The sequence below is a fragment of the Anopheles ziemanni genome, assembly GCF_943734765.1.
Source record: "Anopheles ziemanni chromosome X unlocalized genomic scaffold, idAnoZiCoDA_A2_x.2 X_unloc_1, whole genome shotgun sequence".
In the NCBI taxonomy this organism is placed as follows: domain Eukaryota; kingdom Metazoa; phylum Arthropoda; class Insecta; order Diptera; family Culicidae; genus Anopheles; species Anopheles ziemanni.
The window spans coordinates 1,743,621-1,767,777 of record NW_026689707.1 but is presented as its reverse complement, the minus strand read 5'-3'; the positions used below and the strand labels follow the sequence as shown (position 1 = coordinate 1,767,777).

Here is a 24,157-nt window from a genome sequence, read left to right as displayed (position 1 = left end):
TGGCAAGTCGAACGTTAGGTAAAACGGCATTAGCGCCAATTGTTAGAGCTGATGAAAGTTGCATTGATTTTTTCCAAATTCAGCAGTGCAACGACTTTTTTGTCGTTTTACTTGAACTTAATTTGCTTTTAAATGTTGCCCGAATGCATCTTTGTGATCTTTTTGACCGCCCTTTTGAACACGCTATAATTTTGTAATTTTTGACGATTCTTCCAATCCGTAACCGGCTATGCACTTATGAATCATTCCCCAAATTTTGGTATGCACCTCTGCATCAGTTGTGTACTTTTTCATATAGGTAGTAGCATACATTTTATTCCGCGCGATTGTTTCTTCTAACTGGCGTTTCACTTTAAGGCACGCCAACACTCCTACAATTGTGCTTAAACCGAGCAAAACAATGAGGCATCACTTAGTTATTTTGCCCATTGGCTTTTCGTTCTCATATATATGCAATGTGTGTATTTATTATTATTCAAAAGAATTGAGCGACAGCTTGCCAGATGTCAAAGAAGTCACCTTTGGTTTCCGCTCAATTTCATCCGCAAAGCCGTGCAAAGCCGGGAAAAGGGCTAGTGGAGAACGGTGTGTGAATTAAGTTTGTGACGGGAAATGGTGCACACATTCATTGTTATGATATAAAACAAGCTTATAATGTTAGTTCCGTGCATTCTAATGCGTGTGTGTGCTTTTGTAACTAGATTACAAGATAATTGAGTGGAAAGGAACAGTTCATTTACTATTGCCGCTAGCTACGAAAGTTGATTGTGGTTACTGTGATTGCTTTGTACACGATTTGAAGCTCAAATCTTGGTAACAAGACGCTTCTTTCTAAATGTTGAACAAAAATTTCAACTTGGTTAGTCCTTTGCGATTCCTCGATATAATCTGTTTCACTAAGCTTATTTATGTCTTGTTGAATCATGTTATTAAAACCTAATTTTTTCGTTCGTCAAACTATGTGTACTTGAGAAACGAATGGCCAGGATGTCTATCTGCATTGTTCACACTTCGTTGAAAACAGATGCATTGTCCATTCTGTTTTAAAACAAAAATGACCGTTTGAACATTTTCGTGAGTGTATGGTAAGTTTATGTATTATGAGTATGCGTTACCCGAATGTTTCGAGCAGCTCAACGACAGGCAATCTTAGCTTCAGATGTCACCTAAAAGAATCCCTCGCAAACTCACACCATCATTTAGAATATGTAGACTTCGAATGGATGCTGTTGTAAACGAACTGTTATTGATTGGACTGAGAAAAACAAGATAGTAGCTAGCATGCAAATAATACCTCACAAAAGGCGCTTTAATCTCTTGTTTGGTCGGAAAATATCGAATTCCGTAACTAAGGTAGCTCTAATTTCGCATTGTAATCGCGTACGAACAAGACGAGTTAGATCACGGGATTGGAAAATGGTAATGTCTTTTTTCACCTCAGAACGTGTTGGTTTGTGTGCATACTTAAAGCTAGAGCAAACTACAACTATAACTAACAAGTTAATCCCGGACGGTTTGTTGGGAACCTTTTTATTGCAAAACAGGAAATCCTCACCTCGATAAGCATTCACGATAGCAGCTGTACAGTATTTTGTGAGAAAATATTTCGTCCAAGCTGAGATGATATTTGTAACGCCAATGCTACTTTCCTACGCAATCACCATCCCGTTTTTCATGGTGCAACAAACTGCTACTTAAGCTTCGAAAGTATTTTCACTCGAATTTCTGCAACTGCCCGTGAAGTGTAGAAACCCAGCAAACACCAATAATGATCGTCAAATGAAGAAACGGCCTTCGGTACGAGATCTGCGAAGTATTATGGCCATCGTAGTACGTGGACATATCCGCCAATTGGACCGTCGAACGATCCCTTCTATCACATTTCCCATCCGAGGAAGAAGGAAAAGAGTATCAAATGTGATCACCTACCGTAAGATCAGGATTTGTATCCCGTCCGTCGATATACTACGGCGTTGGTGGTCAAATTTGCACCGAGATTTGGAAAATTGTGGCAAAGTGGCTTCTTTGGCCTGCACGAAAAGGGAGGCATCGGAACGATATTGCAACTATTTATAACTCAAGCCTAGACCATTCCATCACATTGGGTTCAGTTTAGTCTATTGAAAGTGTTTACATGTCTTTTATAGATATTATATTTTATTACATACATATATGAATGTATAACAAATTGAAGTTTAACAAATTTTAATGGAGAATACATTTTCGATTTGTATGAAGTGTTTATTTTTCGAAAGTGCATACCAGTGCAAAAACTAATGGCAGAAAGTGAATAGAATGTTTACAGCAATTCGAATCTTTAGAATCCGTCAAATGGGATTCGAATCTTTGGAATCCGTCTAGGGATCGAATCTTCGAATCTTCCGAATCCCGATTCTGCCAACACTAGTTCATCTGTCATTCGGCATTGCAACGCCATTTGGAATCTGGAACTCGAAGATAATAACGCGTGTTGTGTTGCCGAAAATAGTTTTCAATTGTGCCAGATCCCACGTGCTTCATTGATTCAGGGACGGAGTCGATTGCAGATGAATCTTTGCCAGTCTCAATCCTCGCATGGTCCGCTCGGGTTCTCTTCTTCGGAGCTGCCAAACTTTCCGGTGGGGTCGGCATCTGGTTCCTCCGAGAAGCACCAATTTGTTTCATAAATTGTGTTTGGGTTCTGTTCTGCACTATTTGCGAAAGATAAAAATTTTAAAAATTTAATCGTATTCTAATGACCGCACTTTTGATCTGTCGCCTCCGATATGGCTCAGCACATACTTGTCGTGAACGGTTTTCGACACTTTTGAACGGTTTTACACTTTTTTTGAAAACTGTTGATGTTTTCCGTAGCTTTAACATGTTTTCTCAAGTGTGCCTTCGTTAGCGCCCAAAATATCTCAATTGGTCTGGTCTTGGTCGACTCTCCGTCGAACTAATGCATGAGGGTTGACCACACAGCAGCTTGTCGTACAGTTTCCGGACCCGATGTTTAATGCATGCAGCCTAATTTGCAGTCCGTTTCGATTTTTTTGGATTTTGTACGCTTTTAAAATCAATCTTGCCTTGTCTCATTGGACGTTACTTTTTAACGTACCCATTTGTTGAGCCACATCGCGAATGGAACTTTCCTATTTTTGTTTGATTGCTTTTGCTCTTTCCCGGTTCAACTGTTGGTCGATAGGACCAGGTTTTTAACCACTTTTAAGCGTATCCTCGAAGCGGGACTCCTCCCGAAACTTTTGGATGGCGGTTCGTACGGCTCCGATACTCACACCTACCGATTTCGCCAATTTCCTTAGCGAAATGTAAGGAGTCGAACACCATTTGTGCAGAACGCTTTTGCGCTTTTTGACGGAAATGCCTCGCATTTTAACAGAAACGATTGAAAAAATAGTTTGGATGCACTATCTAGTAGGTTTGAATGTAAACAATCAAACACCCGAAGAATCAACTGTTTGGCGTCATCCGTTTTCCAGAAACGTAATTTAGAAATCGTGCTTATACTTTCTGGGACACCCTTTAAGATTCTATATTGTAAATGTTTAACAGATTTGCCATTTCCCCAGAATTAAATGATTTTTCGCCGTCGATTACCAACATCTTGGGTGGTTTTATTTTCAGTATCATGTCTTTCAAAGCGGGAATGAAATCCACTGTGGCTCTAGATTCTATTTTTCTTGCCTGAGCATACTTTGAGAATTTATCTATGCACGTGAGGAAGTAGTGATTCTCTAAGAAAAGAATGTCTATGTGCATTATTTCTAAAGGTTCCTCGGGTAATGGGGTTTTTTAAATTGGTTGTTTTAAAGGGTTTCTGTCATTTTTACATTCATTACATAAGCGACAGTTCTTTATAAATTGTTTCACTTTACTTTATTTTCTTAAAGTTTTAGCTTTGTTTTCCTCCAATCCGCGATGGGCTTTTTTATGTTCATCGTTTATAATATCCATCTGTCTGGTACTAGATTCTACATCCTCTAGTTTTCTTTGAGTGAATCGTATTTTCAAAATATTTGTTGGCTGAAGTTTTTCTTGTATACTTCCTGTATCTTACTCATTAAGGATTCTGAAGTGAACAATCCGTTCAACTTCGATGGTTTAAAATGGTTTTTTAATAGTTTTAGTATATTTCGTTCATCTGTGTGTTGTATTTTTACTGATACCCTTTTAAAATTTGGGAATGGATGAGATATTTGTACATTATCTTGTCCTTCTTTTAAAATGACTTGGTGTCTAAAGGCATTCAAAGGAGCCTCTGTTGAAGGAATGTAAAAGGTATCGCTCCCTTCTGCAGAATGTTGCGTAGCAGTCATTGAATATACTGCTCGACTTAAGGCATCTGCAACAACGTTCGTTTTTCCAGGCTTACAGCATTTTCCGACTTTTTACAGCATTTTCCGGCTTTTTATTCCAAAGTCCCATCAAAACAATAACAAGTAGCAGGTTTCATCTGACAAGTTGCGCTCTATAATGGCAACAACGCATCATCGATGGCATGGCAACATTACCGTTCTACAAAGCCACATTCATTATCTAACATGTTTCATTTTCATTTCAAAAATGATATTAAATGTATGTTTGATCCACTATCTATTAAAAATGGAAATTCTTCCGACACTGTCCGCAAAATGATGTATGGGAGGAATGGTTTTACCAATTTTCGGAATGGTCTAAAAAATTCGTTTCAGCATATCCCTGGGTATACCCTTCGTCCCTTGGTGGCTGCATATTGGACCGTTGTGGCTGATATTTCTGATTATAGTCAGCTTCGGGCCTTGCTGGTGGACCTGTATTAGAACCTAAATCTATCAGATAAGCTGATATTTGCTGTGAAGAAGCAGGCCTATATCTTTTCTGATCCGGTTGATTTGTAAAATTTGTTCTTAAGGATGGATCCACCTCCATTGGTTCTAGGTATTGTAGATTTCGGGAAGGATTTTAATTTCCATGATTTGTGTTATTATAAGGCTGCGTATAATAATTTTGAGCCAAGTTATTTGGAGGAAAAACTTATCTTTGATTTGAAAAATTTTCCGTCTGTGGATACATATTATACCCATTGTTTCTGTTTTGGGGAAAACGACCTTGTCTAGATTGTCCTTTGTGAAAATTATTTCGTGGGTACTGCTGGGGTTTTGGTTACTGTGGCTGTGCGAGGCCTGGTTAGGTATAATGCAGTGAGCTTCATACATGCAGCACCTTTGGAACGCATCTGCCAAGCTCTTTGGCTTATCGTTATTCAAAAGGAAGTTATTAAAAAATGTTGCATCTAAACCTTTACATAATGCCATTATTGCTTGATCTGCATATAGTGCTAATAAGTGCAGACCAGAAAGGGCATATGCTGTATCCGTTTGTAACAATATCCGGATTGCTTCGTAAACCTCATGACTCCTTACGAAGAAGCTATGGATTGATTCATTCTTGTAACGATCTGGAACATGGCACTAGAACTTCAAATGACGTGATCGTTCTCTCACTCCGTGCTTGCAACGCTAACTAGTCGACTCGTTTGTCACTTCCACGTGCGCCAGTGCCTACTCTGCCAGTTACTCGTTCTGAGGCATTTCAAAAAGTTTATTTTATCCAAGTGCATGATTCGGTTTCGTTTTAATCTGTTATCTGTTTTGCAAAACGATTGCTCCCGGAGATTATTTTCATGTCATTTTCAGTGGATCAATCGACTCATTAACCCAGTAACGGGATCCGTTGTCGCGTTAAATCCCCTTAGGGGCCAAGGGAAAGGTAGATTTTGCCACAAAAAAAGCATTCCTGCCGGCACTCGGGACTACCAAGAGAAGGCGGGTTTGCGCCACAACGAAGAAAGTTTACCAGTTCCGCTCGATTCAGATCCGGAGAGGGCGATGTTGTCTTTCGGCGAAGCGAAAGCGAAATGATCGCTGCCTGACGACAGCCCAACCCGGTAGCGCGGCTGTTTATTTGGCAAAGAGACAACTCCGACAACTCCGCCGACCGACGCAGTTCGGTACGATAAGTCGACGGGGTACGTTGGTGCTGTCGACTGGCCTCCGACGATTCTGGCAGGACTCAAACCTGCGTTAGTTAGATATTCAGTGTCATATCATCACCGCCAAAAGAACGAAACAGTGGATATCAGGTACTGCAAGTAGTGTGCATTCATTGACGAATCTTTTGAGGTGCATGTGTTAAAATGTGAAACCGAAAACATATCCACCAGGAGGTCATTTTAAATCCGTACTAGAAGGTTCAGTCGTTGTAGAGTAGCACATTTATATTTGCAATGAAAATGTAACAGCGAATGGGAGAAATGGGTCGTGATACAATTAGCACATGTTATTTAGGCTGCAGTTCCGATTGAATCACTTTCATTTTACACCCAGTGCACGTTACCGAACACGATCACGTTTGGGATGAAAGGTTGCTCGATCGTTTAACATATTGTGATGATTACCAAATTGAGTAATGTGGATGCTAACGAGACAAGTTCACAGTTACCACAATTGGTGATGTTGCAAAACGTGCGGTTTACCTTCGCAAGAGGCGTTTTAAACACATACAGTAAGACATCATCCCGCTAGGCTGAAAGGGAAAGGGTAGAACTTTTCGAATTAAAATACAAACTCGTTTTATTTAAGTTTATTTAAATTATGGGACGTAAACTCTTTTTATCGGAAACATTTTTGAGATATGCGTTTACGGTCGAATGCGAACCACCTACAGTTCCGAAAGTACTTGCATGAATTCATTACACGTTATTAAAACAGGTCACCGCAAAGCACTGCCCATAAGCATTACAATACTTTTCCTCGATCGAATCGATTAACGATGATAACACACTCTCCCACAAATAGACACACAAACATTGCCACCAATGAAGCGCTATGTTCCGCTGTCCTAGAGTACGTTGATATGACTAAGTACAAGTTGTTAAACTGTCTACCGCGGCCGTGATACTGCCGTAGATTGAAGCACTTTTATTAAACTGTCGACAGAATTAAACGCAACGGTTCGCCTGAAACAGCGAAACCGCCTTCTGTGCAATGGCGCGCTATAACGGTGGAAACGCGAGTATCAACGGTGGTACGCGGCGCATGATGACTGAATCTCGCTTGCCTACTGTTGAAATGCGGACGCGGTCTGTTCGAGGGACGCAAATTTTGACGGCCGCACAAGGTCTGTGAAGTGAGAGGTTTGCTCATTCCGTGGTTTAGCAAAACCTGTCAAACTACCGCATAATCAACAAACTGACCTTCTTTAAATGGTGATACTGTACGGATGCAAAACAGTATTTGTGACACTATTCAAAAACATCTAATTTTCCACCCGCTAGCTTTTTTGAGAGCAATTCCTGACGCAGTATTCAAAACATACGCGACCTCTCACTTTTATAGACCTTGTACAATTCTGACGGCCGGTATATTTCTGCACAAGATCTGTAAAAGTGAGCGGTCGCGCATGTTTTGAATACTGCGTCCAACAGACCGCGTCCGCATTTCAACAGTAGGCAAGCGAGATTCAGTCATCATGCGCCGCGTACCACCGTTGATACTCGCGTTTCCATCGTTATAGCGCGCCATTGCACAGAAGGCGGGCGCGCTTCCACCCTAAGTGGAAACGGGTGTAAATTTGTTTACGTCTCGTAACTCCTGCTACGCATGATAATCCACATTATTGAGATTTAAATTGGGCATTGTTTTGGCCAATAGCACAAATCAACTCAAACAGGAACAAAACAATTCAAAGAAGTCAAAAGCACTTACTCGCAGCCTGAGCTTACCGAAAAGCCAGTGTTGCCGGTGCACATCCTTCTCTCTCCATACCATACGTGCCCATTCGCTGCAAATTCTGCGGCTCATTCCCCTCGTTTCCGGTTTCTTCTTTCTTTCGTTCGTGTTGCAGAACCCTTCCATGTGTGTGACGATTCACGAAAGGCGCAGTATCGGCCCCGGTGGCAAAATCAGCATGCTTTCTCATTCTGTCCAATCGACAATTGATACCACCAGAACGAGAAAGCATGATGATTTTGCCATCAGGGCGGCTCGACATCCGGCACACTCTGCCGCTTGCTATCCCTCACTTTCTGTGTATCGTGGAAGAACTATCCCCCATCTCTTGCGTAGTTCGTTTCGCGGAAGGTAAAGCTACCTGCTCGCACAGCTCGGAATATATCGTCCTATGCCGCTCGCATTCTCGCTCTCCCTCCCTCTCTCCTCTCACTCTCACTCTCATTTCTTTCTTTCTCGTTTTCTCCCCATCCCTCTCATTATCACCCAATACCTCACTTTCTTTGTTCAGCACTCTATGTCCCTTACTTACCCAACTCTACCCTCTCACCTTCCACCGCCCATTTCCTACCTCCCTCCTCCCACCACCCATCTACCTCCACTGATGACCATCCACCCACCACCATCAACCACCACCAACCGCCCACCAACCACCACCAACCGCCCACCAACCGCCACGAACCGCCCACCAACCACCAACAACTGCCCACCAACCACGACCAACCTTTCACCAACCACCATGAACCGCCCATCAACCATCTCCCATCTTCCATCTCCCATCTCCCATCTCCCATCTCCCATCTACTCTTTCTCACTTTGCCAACCACATCTACCATCGCATTCACACTGTCTCGCTCTCTCTCATTATCTCTCTCTCTCTCTCTCTCTCTCTCTCTCACTCTCTCTCTCTCTCTCTCTCTCTCTCTCTCTCTCTCTCTCTCTCTCTCTCCCTCTCGCTCTCTCTCTCTCTCTCTCTCGCTCTCTCTCTCTCTCTCTCTGGCTCTCTGGCTCTCTGCCTATATCTATCCCTATCCCTATGCCTCGCCTTGTCATACATTCCATTTTTATCTCTTTTTCCCACTATGTCAGCTTCTATCTTTACTGTATGTCTCTCTCTTTCTCTCTCATTTTATCGTTCTACCTCTCCCTATTTCTTTATCTCATTCTTACACACACTAACAGCACAAAATTCCAAAAACAACAACGCACAGAAGGGTCGGTTTTGCTTAACAGGCCCATTTTTCTGATTTTGAATTAGTAGCGACATTGAATCAGGCATCATTCGAATAAGGGTTACTTTTCGCGCGCGTGTTTGTTGGGCCATGGTCGACCCTCGGAAGGAAAATTATTATATAGGACAATAGGCTGACCCGCTCGCTGCTCGCACTTGCGAAAACGGTATCTTTCCGCCACGATATTCACTGCTGGTGCTAAATGTTTTTTTAATAATTCCACCCACTCGTCGTATGTTTTCGAACACGGATCATCTGGTGCACTGATTCGTGCCGCAACGGAATACAAACATGGCCCTGCCATTGTTACTAGCATTGGCACTTTTTTCCTGTCTGGCACATCGTTCACTCAAAAGAATTGTTCGAACCGTTTGACGTAATCATCGAATTTTTCTCCGATTACAAACTGCTCCATGCTGCCGAATACCGTCATTGGTGTACCACCGACAGCCATGGATGACACGGGTTTATTATCTTCGGTCTTCATCGTTGTAAAGAACTACATTCACCGATTTCAGTTGATCGCTGAAGTGCCTGAATACGTTTAGAGCGCTTTTTGTATCACACTGTAACATGCTATCCTTTTGACCGACTTGACTGGACTGATCATTTATTCTCAAATACCAGTGGCGTCTCGTCCACCTGAGCAACCTGTGCACTGCACAGTCATGAATTTATAAAAAGAATCACAAAATTATTTGTTTAGTTATGGTATTGTAATTTCCACCCGCAATAGTTGCGTTCAAAATCTACTTAACGCTTTACAACGTTGCGCTGGGCACTTCTGCTGGTGCACCGCTGCTACAAACGAGCATCTTTAATCAAATAAGAACAGTTCTCTTAACCACAGTCTCATGATACCATCCTCATTACGAACGGTGAAGAAGCGCTAGTTTTCTTAATAGCAAGAGTCAAAATCCAGTTGAAAAGTCGATCAGTTTTGTTTACGGGTGGGCACTTCTGCCAGTGCACTAGCCAATCGTATATGTACACATTAGTTCTCTCGTGCATGTGTTGAATACGTCCATGTGAAATAGTCGATGTATAGGTGACTTTCCTGTGCACATTAGATTGTACCCAGGCCGGACCCGAAGTGAGCCTGACTTGCCAAACAAGAATTTGATTCACAGACAATGACTAACCGCGGATATATTTTCCGAGTAGATATTGACGTTCGTGAAGTAAATTTGCAAGAAAATAAAACATTGAAATAAAATCGAAGAAACAAACACGCAAATATAGCCAACAATTTAAAGCTAATTAAAAAATGTCTAAGCTGACATGTTGGACTGGGCAATACTGCAGGTGCACACAGTTTCATTCGAAAGATTTTTCATGCAATTGTTCTATTTAGCGTGAAATTACCAGTCAATTTATACATCAACATTGAGCAATACATCGTAGATGAGCTGTTAAACTGGTTTTTCATGTACAGGCTGGCCTCGGTTTTCGTCACCCAACGGGACTTTGACAGCGTTGAAAACCGAGGCTAGCGGACTACAGTACTTACGTTTATAATACCTACTCAAGACTTGACTGACACATTCAACCAGCTATTCAGTTCGCTGGGATCCCCAGTGAAATTTGGTAGATCCTTTACCAAATCAGGGATTTTTTCAAAACTTTCGGGATTTACACTTGTTCCATCTGGCTTTGTAAAGTAAAGCGGTGGATCGGAATAATCGATTTGAGTGGGGGGCTTCGAGTGCGGCAATGTGGTTAATATAATTTGGTCAAGGTCTGGTCTCGGCATTTTGAAGGAAAAAGATTGCAATGAATTGATAAGATCCTCCAGGATTTTTTTTGTTTTAAAACGTTTTTCACTTCACTAGGTAATTTTACTTAGTATTTGTTAATCGCGTTTTTGTAATCACTTGATTTTTGTTTCACAATTTTTACGTACTGTTTTTTTTTTGTTACTTACAGTACCATACGGTTTTATGATTTATGATGCTCCTCTGACGGGCGTTGTGTTTTACTGTACCTCTAGCGGGCGTAGTTTAGTTTCTGGAAAACCGGCTGTGAATGACTTCCTTCTCGGTGTAATGGATGGCTCCTTTTTGTCCTGAGTGAGCTGCTAACTGCACAGGTGATTCGGGATTCTTTTTACACGGCTGCACTCGGCGATCAGGAAAGTCTTTTTAAGTTTGGGATTCAGTGTTAACTATTACTCTAGCGTGGTTAATTTCACCTTCACTTGTACTTAATTTCACATAGCGCGGTCCCTATTCGGGCGCCAGTTAACGCACTGCTGCGGGTGTTTGAGTTTTAAAAAAACTTAAACTTTATTTCCTACAACATAAGTGCGGGTTAATATCTAACTATCGGTTTGGATGCTGGATACCAACTAATGATCGGTTCCCGATCTGGATCGTTGGTTCACGGTCTTCAGATTGTAGGTGGTCCGCGTCACTGCGGGAATCTGCAATCTCAGCATAATGTGGTGGTCCGGGGGCCGCGTCGCGATAATCGAATGCTGATCCACAATGTATGCGCTGGCTTTGTCCACAATGTATGCGATGGCGTTGTCCACAATGTATGCTCTGACGTTGTCTTGACTTGTGTGTGTGAAGTTCATCGTTTCGTACGGTAAGTGTACCTCTCCCTTTCCCCTCGCTGTGTCGCAATGTACGAGACGGTGGGATCTTTGGATTCCGAATTGGAGAAGATGGAAATCGAGGTGGAACTAAAGCAGGCCAAACGAAGAACTGCCGCAGCCAGAAACCACCCAGCCGAGTCGGGTTTTAGTGGCTACTGGCTCGTTAGGCGCTCCTTCTACCGTTTTCAGCGGACAGGACAGACGGTAGTTGTCCATGCCGATAAGCAGCCGAGGAGACTCCCGTTGGTACGATTGCAGCGGTACTTTCCTAAGATGCTGGTACCGTGCTACGATCTCCCTTTGGTTGAACGACTGTGGTGGTAAGGCCATACTACATACCGTGCGCACCGCTGCTAACTCGTGGTGCTGGCCTGCGTTGCTGGAGCCGGCCACGAGAATGGAAAGTTCGGCTGAACTTTCCTCCTCTCTTGGTTGTCCGCCGGTCCAGGAGAGGTGAAGTGGTTTCGGGGAGCCTTTTAGTCCGAGTTTCTCGACCAGCGTGTGATCCATCAGGGTTACTGATGAGCCCTCGTCGAGGCAGGCCAGGACGTCAACTTTCTTGCCGTTCCCGTGGAGCGTTACCGGGACGTATCGTAAAAGCACAGAGGACGTATCCGTCGAGTGCAGATTGGTAAACTTACGCTCTCTGGGTACGGGATAGGGCACACCATCACCTTCGGCAAGCGCTGCTGGTTCAGTTGTCTGCTGGTTAGGTTGTCGAGTGCCTTCATGCAGCGATCTATGATGCTTCGTCGTACATCCGTCCCTGCCGCACGACTTGGAATCCCTGCACGATCCTTTGTGCATTTTCAGACACGATCGGCAGTTTCCGTTGGCTCGTACGTGATTCCATCGCTGTGACATCACCAGCTGCAAGTACGCCCAGCACTCCGTCAGCGTCTTGCACCCGCCATCGCAGATGCACGGTGCTGTGACAACATTGGTTGATTTTTCATCTTCATAACTGCGACGAGCACGACACCACTACCACTATGCGCTTCAGTCACCGTTGTTTCGGTATGTACGAAGAGCCCTTCGAAGACACCGTCCCACGCAAAATACCGTCGACGAGGTAATGATACTCCATGAAAACATGGAAAGTGCAACTGATGAGCACACACAAACCTCATCGATTGCACGAACAATGCGCCATTCATTAATTTCACTGATTTTTCTCGGAGTCAGCTGCAGAAAGAAAGCAACGCCGTAGCAATTCACGACCGAACGAGAAACACGACACAACGGGTTGAAAGAAGCGACTCGACTGACGAACGTGTGAATCCTACGCACATCAGAAAGCAGAGACAATAACAACAACATCGGAAAAGTGAGAAGAAATTGACAGTGCGAGAAAGAGACAGGGAAACCATGGACTGCAATGGTCAATTCGCATGTATCTCTGACCGATTTATGCAAATTGATGAGTTTGGTTTTTCAGACAATTTTGTGGAAGGTAAGGTTTATATGTTTCTTAAACTTTTTAAGAAAATCTCCTGTTTCACGACTACGCAAGTCGTGAAACCATTGACGGAATCGCTCCGGAATCAATAAGGAACCTAATTGGTTCCGATCACAGTCAACCAAGACCTCCTCAAATGAGAGGGCGTACACCTGCTGAGGCTTTTGATCTACACCCCCTGTAGGCGAACGGGGGAATTCGGACTGGGAAAATCTTGATCCGGAGCCGTTTTCCTCCACAGCATTGATCCGCTTCCTGCGGCAAGTTGCAGCGAAGTGTCCACGCACTCCACAGGAGTTGCACGTCTTGTTCAACGCTGGACACAGACGGCCAATATGTTCTGTTCGGTCGCATCTCGAGCATCTCTCGGGTCGACTTTTCGAAAACATTGCATTGCTCCGGAAACGCTTTGATTCCACTTCATTATCCCGTCCGAAGTTATTCTTATGGCTCCCTCTAGGGTAGCGAGGCGAGCTACGCGATACAGCCATGATATTAGGGTCTTCCACTGGTAAAGGGTCGGGTTGTTGCGCTTCATCACGCGTCGCTGACTGGACTATAAAATTTGTGTCGTGCCCATATGTCCTAGCTGCTCTCGCAAGCTCCCGGTTCCTCAGGCCCTTCAGGAGTTGCGTTCGAACGAACCGGTGTTGATCAGACGGACTATACCCGCAGAGCCAGACCTTTTCCCTCAACCTTGCGTGAAAACTGAGGGCTGATTCCCCTCTCTCCTGCTGCATTGACGAGAATGAGTCGTGCTCGGCCGAGGTGTCCGTTAGAGTCTTGAGGTACCCTTCGATGTTGTGCATGAACTCCGAGTAGCAATCGGCGGCATCAGAAGTAGGCCGTAACTTTGCAGCACGGACTATCCCCTGCAGTTCGTCTCCGATGGAGAGGTACAGGAGCTGGTACCGTCGCACCGGATCATTCGCGTTCGAAAGCGACGCCGCGATCTCGAAGTTATCAAAAAACTTTGTCCATGCTTCCCACATTTTGTTAGCCGGTATCCCTTTGGGAAACAGCTTGATACTGTCTCATCGGATGCTTTGCGGGTTGCTCTCGCAAGGCAAAGTCGTTGGGGCAGATGCCCGAGAGCCTACAAGGCCGGCAATGGTTTTCTCCAGCTCTTGAACCTTGCGACGCAGCTCCTGGTTTTCCTGGTCCGAACCCGAGTCAATTGGACTTACAAACTTCCCCAAAGCCTTGTTATTCTCCTCATCGCTCCCGTCTACGCTGTCATGTTCCGGGGCACGGACGAATTTGCTGATACTCGACATGTTTGCGGTAGGTTGGTTTCGAATGTTTGAAAAAAAAATTCTTCAAAATGTCTGTAATCACTCAATATGAGAGGAAAAAAAAGCAAGAAAAAACAATAAAAACTCTGTTTAGCACTCCACAGGAAAAAGTACCCTAGCGAGTTAATAAATAATATAATATAGTATAAAAGAATAAAGAGTCTCTTGCTCAGTCACTTCTTCCAGTAAGTCGTCGACACGTTTCCTCAATACCAAACATTCAACGTTAATAAATAATATAATATAGAATAAAAGAATAAAGAGTCTCTTGCTCAGTCACTTCTTCCAGTAAGTCGTCGACACGTTTCCTCAATACCAAACATTCAACGGATAACAAAAAAAAAACACGCTTCCCGAGAAATTCGAGGTATACTCGGTACCTCTGCTCACCCCGAGCGAAATAAGATAATCCACTCCTTCTCTGGTCCTCCTGAGTTCGCGACAATTTGCTCGTCCCGAGCTTCGCTTGTCCATGCTCATCCCGAGCTACGATTCATTTTTCGTTCTGCTCGATTTGCTCGTCCCGAGCTGCGCTTTCGAGTACTCGTCCCGAGCTACTCTTTTCCGTGCTCATCCCGAGCTACGATTTACTTTCCTTCCTGCTCCTCCTGAGCATGAGCTAATTTGCTCGTTCGAGCTGCGCTTTCGAGTACTCGTCCCGAGCTACTCTTTCCCGTGCTCGTCCCGAGCTACGATTTATATTTTTCAATTTTTGATCCAAAAGGAGTTGGAACTGCGTGAGCGCGTGAGCTCTGTTCGCACGGAGCGAAAGACCGGCACGAAGCACTAACACTGACGATCACGCGGCGGCACGAAGCGGCACGAGGTTTTCGGATTCAAGGCACGGAAGCCAAACTGCACGTAGCGGGAGTCGAAATAGGTATTACCTTTATACTTCTTTACTTTATTTTTCACGAAGTCGACGTGGCTTATCAAGCGAGCGATAACAGGAAAAAGAGGCCCGTCGATCCGTTGATCGACGGTTTTATAAGTTTCATCGCTCCCCTCCACTTCCCTATGCGTGGGAGAGTTGCCCGTAGCGAAAGCTCTCCCACGCGCTCTCTCATGTGACGTATCAGCACGCGGTGATAAGCTGACATTCCAGCACGCGGTCTGGCACGTCACATGATCTTCCGGGTCATGGAGGGGATTTGCATATTGATGGTCGCACGGAGGACATCATCAATATGCGCTTATCGCATGATCGCGCGGATGACATAATTGATATGCGCTTACCGCATGATCGCGCGGAGGACGTAATTATTGTCGATCAATTATTTCCCACAACCATTCCTCCCCCCTTTGGGACGCAGGCGACCGTCCCAAATTCCGCACGTAGGTGGAGGGTCGTCCTCAAGCTCTGGGGTCATCGGCGGCACGTAGCCAGGAGTCGAGTCAGGAGGACACTGCGCTGCTGCTCCCTCAAGTTGTTCATTTGGCGCTGCGTCGGGTACGGAAGAGTCAGGTGCGTCCGAATGCTCCTTGGATAGTTCCGTTTCAGCGGCCTCAACCGGGAGGGGGCCAACAGCCTCACGTTGCGCTTGTAGATGCCGCTGCTTGTTCGTATGTCAGCGACACGTACGACGCCGTCGGGTCCCACGTAGGTTTTGACGACCAGGCCCATGGGCCATCGTCCAACGGGTAGGTTGTCATCACCGACTAGTACGATCTGGCCCGTCTGCAAGTTTGTAGTGCGTTTCGTCCACTTCGCACTACAACGTAGCTGAGCAAGGTACTCAATTCGCCAACGGGACCAGAATTGTTGAGCGAGTTTCTGGACTCGCTTCCAACGAGTTTTGACACCGGCCGTGTCATCGTCTCCAAGCGGGGCAGGAGTGGTGAACGAAGCTCGTCCGATGAGGAAGTGCGCAGGGGTGAGCGCCTCTACCGATTCCGGACTGGCGTGGATTGCGGTGAGCGGCCTGGAGTTGAGAAAGGCCGAAATTTGGTAGAGTAGCGTCTGTAGCTTTACCAAGTTCAGCTGGGCTCCCTTTGCGGCGGCCTTGAACAACCGTTTCGCCACCTTGATGTTGGCCTCCCAAAGGCCTCCGAAGTTTGGGCTCCTGGGGGGAATAAACGAGAAGCGAATTCCGTTGTCCGCTGCCAAGCTTACCACTTCGTCCTGGAATTCCCGATTGTTGTGAGTCTTGCGAAGCAGGCTCAATTCTCTGGCCGCTCCCACGAAGTTGCGGCCGTTGTCGGAGTAGATCGTGTCAGGTCTTCCACGTAGGGACACGAATCGTAGTAAAGCTGAGATGAACGCCGAGGTAGACTGATCCTCCACTACCTCCAAATGCGTGGCTTTAGTGGTGAAGCACACGAAGATACAAACGTAGACCGTTCTACGCTTGCCTGATCGAGCACTTGAAACGACTTCGAAGGGGCCACACAAGTCCACGCCAGTGTGGGTGAAGGCGGGAGACACGTTGACGCGAGCAGACGGCAGCTGTCCCATCTGCTGGGAATATTGTCTTGGGCGCGCTCGGGCACAAATTACGCATCTCGAGGTTACCCCGACGACTGTTCTCCGCAGGTCTCGCATCCAGAATCTCGCACGGAATTCGGCCATGATCAGCTCAGTTCCCGCATGGAAGTTGTGCTCGTGCAAATGGCGGATGATTACACGGGAGAAGGGATGCGACTTTGGTACTAGGAAAGGTGCCTTGGCGTCGTCAGCCAGATCTGAGTTTCCTAGTCGTCCCCGCACACAGATGATCTTATCCCTTACTATCGGGTCGAGATGCTGCATCGAACCCTTGGGAGCGACTGACCCGGAGTCTTGCATCTCCTTGACCTCATTGGGAAAGCACGTAGCTTGCATCACCCGTACTATCAGTTGGAGTCCGTACTCCAATTCGTCGAGTTGAAGGGGTCCTGATTTTTTCTCCACGGAGGATTTGGGTGCGCGTAAGTTGAAGATTACTCTACCGAGCCACGCGAAATGTCGTCTTGTCATGATGAACGAGTTGTGGTGCTTGTACTGGGATAATAAGTCATCACAATCGTTCCCCACCATGGCCGTCAACAATAGAGGAGCGTCGACAGCTTCCTCCAACGCAGTCACGTAGTTTAGTTGAGGCATAACTGGCCTTTCATCATTGACTATGAAACTCGGTCCGTTCAGCCAAAAACTCGCAGTCTCGCTGTTTATGAGCTTGTTGGCAGGAAGTCCTCTGGACACGAGGTCTGCTGGGTTGAGTTTCGTCGGCACGTAGCTCCAATCCAGACGATTCGTGGCAGCGTGAATTTTCTCCACCCGGTTCTTAACGTAGACTCCCCACTTGGTGTTATCGGAACGTATCCAAGCCAGTACCACCTGAGAGTCAGTCCACCAACGGGTTTGGCTTATCCGGGTGCCAAAGGCGTCCTTTATTTTGGCATAAAGGCGAGCTAGGAGCAGAGCTCCTTGCAGTTCGAGTCGCGGCAAAGTCACCTCTTCGATGGGTGCCAGTCGCGACCTGGAGCACAGCAACCGAGATTGCGGGTTTCCTTCACCGTCCAGAAAGCGAAGGTAAATGGCGCATCCAAAAGCCTTCGTAGAAGCGTCGCTGAAGCCGTACATGATCGCGTCCTGAGGTTCGCTGGGCAGCGCCATCCTTGGGATTGGGAGCTGTCTGAGAAGCGGCAGGTGGCTGGCGAATCCGTTCCAGCTTTCGATCATGCGAGGAGATGCGGCTTCATCCCATCCGAAGCCATCTCGCCAGACGTCTTGTAGCAGAATCTTTCCGGTGACTATCACTGGTTGGAGGATCCCGATAGGATCATACAGCTTGCCAACTTTGGATGCTAAACGTCGTTTCTCCAATGAACCCAAAGGCTCGTAGAACTCATCTTGGACTACGAGCCGGAACGTATCCTCTGTAGGGCACCAAGCCAGGCCGAGCAACTTGATGGCCTGCTTCTCACCAATCTGTACAGTTGTGTCGCGATGTTCCATCGGGATTTTGCTGGTGATCTCTGGTGAGTTGGATGCCCACTTTCGCAATGGCATCCCGCGTTTGTTGAGTGCTCGCTCGACGCTTGTCCACGTAGAACGATGATTGGATGGCGTCAGCTGTCTGGGGATCGGAAGTCCCTACTTCCTCCCCGGCTTCGAACAACGCCCTGCAAGCCAAATAAGACGAAGCAGCCTCACCGTACGTAACAGTGAGGAGTCTGAATAATTGCATCGTGTCCTTTGGCTTGTCGCGCCACAGAATGCATTGCATCCAAGTGTCGGGCTCGGATACCCATACTTGACGGTACACCTTCACGATGTCGGCAGTTGCCACCACGGTTTGAGTACGGAAATCTAGCCAGATTCGGAATAAGTCAGGCTGGATCACGGGTCCTACTACGGCTTGGAGGATTCCGGAATCAATAAGGAACCTAATTGGTTCCGATCACAGTCAACCAAGACCTCCTCAAATGAGAGGGCGTACACCTGCTGAGGCTTTTGATCTACACCCCCTGTAGGCGAACGGGGGAATTCGGACTGGGAAAATCTTGATCCGGAGCCGTTTTCCTCCACAGCATTGATCCGCTTCCTGCGGCAAGTTGCAGCGAAGTGTCCACGCACTCCACAGGAGTTGCACGTCTTGTTCAACGCTGGACACAGACGGCCAATATGTTCTGTTCGGTCGCATCTCGAGCATCTCTCGGGTCGACTTTTCGAAAACATTGCATTGCTCCGGAAACGCTTTGATTCCACTTCATTATCCCGTCCGAAGTTATTCTTATGGCTCCCTCTAGGGTAGCGAGGCGAGCTACGCGATACAGCCATGATATTAGGGTCTTCCACTGGTAAAGGGTCGGGTTGTTGCGCTTCATCACGCGTCGCTGACTGGACTATAAAATTTGTGTCGTGCCCATATGTCCTAGCTGCTCTCGCAAGCTCCCGGTTCCTCAGGCCCTTCAGGAGTTGCGTTCGAACGAACCGGTGTTGATCAGACGGACTATACCCGCAGAGCCAGACCTTTTCCCTCAACCTTGCGTGAAAACTGAGGGCTGATTCCCCTCTCTCCTGCTGCATTGACGAGAATGAGTCGTGCTCGGCCGAGGTGTCCGTTAGAGTCTTGAGGTACCCTTCGATGTTGTGCATGAACTCCGAGTAGCAATCGGCGGCATCAGAAGTAGGCCGTAACTTTGCAGCACGGACTATCCCCTGCAGTTCGTCTCCGATGGAGAGGTACAGGAGCTGGTACCGTCGCACCGGATCATTCGCGTTCGAAAGCGACGCCGCGATCTCGAAGTTATCAAAAAACTTTGTCCATGCTTCCCACATTTTGTTAGCCGGTATCCCTTTGGGAAACAGCTTGATACTGTCTCATCGGATGCTTTGCGGGTTGCTCTCGCAAGGCAAAGTCGTTGGGGCAGATGCCCGAGAGCCTACAAGGCCGGCAATGGTTTTCTCCAGCTCTTGAACCTTGCGACGCAGCTCCTGGTTTTCCTGGTCCGAACCCGAGTCAATTGGACTTACAAACTTCCCCAAAGCCTTGTTATTCTCCTCATCGCTCCCGTCTACGCTGTCATGTTCCGGGGCACGGACGAATTTGCTGATACTCGACATGTTTGCGGTAGGTTGGTTTCGAATGTTTGAAAAAAAAATTCTTCAAAATGTCTGTAATCACTCAATATGAGAGGAAAAAAAAGCAAGAAAAAACAATAAAAACTCTGTTTAGCACTCCACAGGAAAAAGTACCCTAGCGAGTTAATAAATAATATACTATAGTATAAAAGAATAAAGAGTCTCTTGCTCAGTCACTTCTTCCAGTAAGTCGTCGACACGTTTCCTCAATACCAAACATTCAACGTTAATAAATAATATAATATAGAATAAAAGAATAAAGAGTCTCTTGCTCAGTCACTTCTTCCAGTAAGTCGTCGACACGTTTCCTCAATACCAAACATTCAACGGATAACAAAAAAAAAAACACGCTTCCCGAGAAATTCGAGGTATACTCGGTACCTCTGCTCACCCCGAGCGAAATAAGATAATCCACTCCTTCTCTGGTCCTCCTGAGTTCGCGACAATTTGCTCGTCCCGAGCTTCGCTTGTCCATGCTCATCCCGAGCTACGATTCATTTTTCGTTCTGCTCGATTTGCTCGTCCCGAGCTGCGCTTTCGAGTACTCGTCCCGAGCTACTCTTTTCCGTGCTCATCCCGAGCTACGATTTACTTTCCTTCCTGCTCCTCCTGAGCATGAGCTAATTTGCTCGTTCGAGCTGCGCTTTCGAGTACTCGTCCCGAGCTACTCTTTCCCGTGCTCGTCCCGAGCTACGATTTATATTTTTCAATTTTTGATCCAAAAGGAGTTGGAACTGCGTGAGCGCGTGAGCTCTGTTCACACGGAGCGAAAGACCGGCACGAAGCACTAACACTGACGATCACGCGGCGGCACGAAGCGGCACGAGGTTTTCGGATTCAAGGCACGGAAGCCAAACTGCACGTAGCGGGAGTCGAAATAGGTATTACCTTTATACTTCTTTACTTTATTTTTCACGAAGTCGACGTGGCTTATCAAGCGAGCGATAACAGGAAAAAGAGGCCCGTCGATCCGTTGATCGACGGTTTTATAAGTTTCATCGCTCCCCTCCACTTCCCTATGCGTGGGAGAGTTGCCCGTAGCGAAAGCTCTCCCACGCGCTCTCTCATGTGACGTATCAGCACGCGGTGATAAGCTGACATTCCAGCACGCGGTCTGGCACGTCACACGATCTTCCGGGTCATGGAGGGGATTTGCATATTGATGGTCGCACGGAGGACATCATCAATATGCGCTTATCGCATGATCGCGCGGATGACATAATTGATATGCGCTTACCGCATGATCGCGCGGAGGACGTAATTATTGTCGATCAATTATTTCCCACAACCATTCCTCCCCCCTTTGGGACGCAGGCGACCGTCCCAAATTCCGCACGTAGGTGGAGGGTCGTCCTCAAGCTCTGGGGTCATCGGCGGCACGTAGCCAGGAGTCGAGTCAGGAGGACACTGCGCTGCTGCTCCCTCAAGTTGTTCATTTGGCGCTGCGTCGGGTACGGAAGAGTCAGGTGCGTCCGAATGCTCCTTGGATAGTTCCGTTTCAGCGGCCTCAACCGGGAGGGGGCCAACAGCCTCACGTTGCGCTTGTAGATGCCGCTGCTTGTTCGTATGTCAGCGACACGTACGACGCCGTCGGGTCCCACGTAGGTTTTGACGACCAGGCCCATGGGCCATCGTCCAACGGGTAGGTTGTCATCACCGACTAGTACGATCTGGCCCGTCTGCAAGTTTGTAGTGCGTTTCGTCCACTTCGCACTACAACGTAGCTGAGCAAGGTACTCAATTCGCCAACGGGACCAGAATTGTTGAGCGAGTTTCTGGACTCGCTTCCAACGAGTTTTGACACCGGCCGTGTCATCGTCTCCAAGCGGGGCAGGAGTGGTGAACGAAGCTCGTCCGATGAGGAAGTGCGCAGGGGTGAGCGCCTCTACCGATTCCGGACTGGCGTGGATTGCGGTGAGCGGCCTGGAGTTGAGAAAGGCCGAAATTTGGTAGAGTAGCGTCTGTAGCTTTACCAAGTTCAGCTGGGCTCCCTTTGCGGCGGCCTTGAACAACCGTTTCGCCACCTTGATGTTGGCCTCCCAAAGGCCTCCGAAGTTTGGGCTCCTGGGGGGAATAAACGAGAAGCGAATTCCGTTGTCCGCTGCCAAGCTTACCACTTCGTCCTGGAATTCCCGATTGTTGTGAGTCTTGCGAAGCAGGCTCAATTCTCTGGCCGCTCCCACGAAGTTGCGGCCGTTGTCGGAGTAGATCGTGTCAGGTCTTCCACGTAGGGACACGAATCGTAGTAAAGCTGAGATGAACGCCGAGGTAGACTGATCCTCCACTACCTCCAAATGCGTGGCTTTAGTGGTGAAGCACACGAAGATACAAACGTAGACCGTTCTACGCTTGCCTGATCGAGCACTTGAAACGACTTCGAAGGGGCCACACAAGTCCACGCCAGTGTGGGTGAAGGCGGGAGACACGTTGACGCGAGCAGACGGCAGCTGTCCCATCTGCTGGGAATATTGTCTTGGGCGCGCTCGGGCACAAATTACGCATCTCGAGGTTACCCCGACGACTGTTCTCCGCAGGTCTCGCATCCAGAATCTCGCACGGAATTCGGCCATGATCAGCTCAGTTCCCGCATGGAAGTTGTGCTCGTGCAAATGGCGGATGATTACACGGGAGAAGGGATGCGACTTTGGTACTAGGAAAGGTGCCTTGGCGTCGTCAGCCAGATCTGAGTTTCCTAGTCGTCCCCGCACACAGATGATCTTATCCCTTACTATCGGGTCGAGATGCTGCATCGAACCCTTGGGAGCGACTGACCCGGAGTCTTGCATCTCCTTGACCTCATTGGGAAAGCACGTAGCTTGCATCACCCGTACTATCAGTTGGAGTCCGTACTCCAATTCGTCGAGTTGAAGGGGTCCTGATTTTTTCTCCACGGAGGATTTGGGTGCGCGTAAGTTGAAGATTGCTCTACCGAGCCACGCGAAATGTCGTCTTGTCATGATGAACGAGTTGTGGTGCTTGTACTGGGATAATAAGTCATCACAATCGTTCCCCACCATGGCCGTCAACAATAGAGGAGCGTCGACAGCTTCCTCCAACGCAGTCACGTAGTTTAGTTGAGGCATAACTGGCCTTTCATCATTGACTATGAAACTCGGTCCGTTCAGCCAAAAACTCGCAGTCTCGCTGTTTATGAGCTTGTTGGCAGGAAGTCCTCTGGACACGAGGTCTGCTGGGTTGAGTTTCGTCGGCACGTAGCTCCAATCCAGACGATTCGTGGCAGCGTGAATTTTCTCCACCCGGTTCTTAACGTAGACTCCCCACTTGGTGTTATCGGAACGTATCCAAGCCAGTACCACCTGAGAGTCAGTCCACCAACGGGTTTGGCTTATCCGGGTGCCAAAGGCGTCCTTTATTTTGGCATAAAGGCGAGCTAGGAGCAGAGCTCCTTGCAGTTCGAGTCGCGGCAAAGTCACCTCTTCGATGGGTGCCAGTCGCGACCTGGAGCACAGCAACCGAGATTGCGGGTTTCCTTCACCGTCCAGAAAGCGAAGGTAAATGGCGCATCCAAAAGCCTTCGTAGAAGCGTCGCTGAAGCCGTACATGATCGCGTCCTGAGGTTCGCTGGGCAGCGCCATCCTTGGGATTGGGAGCTGTCTGAGAAGCGGCAGGTGGCTGGCGAATCCGTTCCAGCTTTCGATCATGCGAGGAGATGCGGCTTCATCCCATCCGAAGCCATCTCGCCAGAGGTCTTGTAGCAGAATCTTTCCGGTGACTATCACTGGTTGGAGGATCCCGATAGGATCATACAGCTTGCCAACTTTGGATGCTAAACGTCGTTTCTCCAATGAACCCAAAGGCTCGTAGAACTCATCTTGGACTACGAGCCGGAACGTATCCTCTGTAGGGCACCAAGCCAGGCCGAGCAACTTGATGGCCTGCTTCTCACCAATCTGTACAGTTGTGTCGCGATGTTCCATCGGGATTTTGCTGGTGATCTCTGGTGAGTTGGATGCCCACTTTCGCAATGGCATCCCGCGTTTGTTGAGTGCTCGCTCGACGCTTGTCCACGTAGAACGATGATTGGATGGCGTCAGCTGTCTGGGGATCGGAAGTCCCTACTTCCTCCCCGGCTTCGAACAACGCCCTGCAAGCCAAATAAGACGAAGCAGCCTCACCGTACGTAACAGTGAGGAGTCTGAATAATTGCATCGTGTCCTTTGGCTTGTCGCGCCACAGAATGCATTGCATCCAAGTGTCGGGCTCGGATACCCATACT

General features: G+C 47.3%; 2 protein-coding genes across 2 annotated transcripts; both read right to left on the bottom strand.

Moving 5' to 3' along the window:
* Window positions 1–15,720: 15,720 nt before the first annotated feature.
* On the bottom strand, window positions 15,721–18,345 carry LOC131291500 (uncharacterized). Its single transcript, XM_058320719.1, has one exon. The coding sequence runs from the start codon at window positions 18,343–18,345 to the stop codon at window positions 15,721–15,723; it is 2,625 nt and encodes an 874-aa protein (XP_058176702.1).
* A 2,942-nt stretch (window positions 18,346–21,287) lies between these two features.
* Window positions 21,288–23,912, bottom strand: LOC131291499 (uncharacterized). The gene has a single exon (XM_058320718.1). It carries the CDS (start codon window positions 23,910–23,912, stop codon window positions 21,288–21,290), a length of 2,625 nt encoding a protein of 874 aa, XP_058176701.1.
* Window positions 23,913–24,157: the final 245 nt, after the last annotated feature.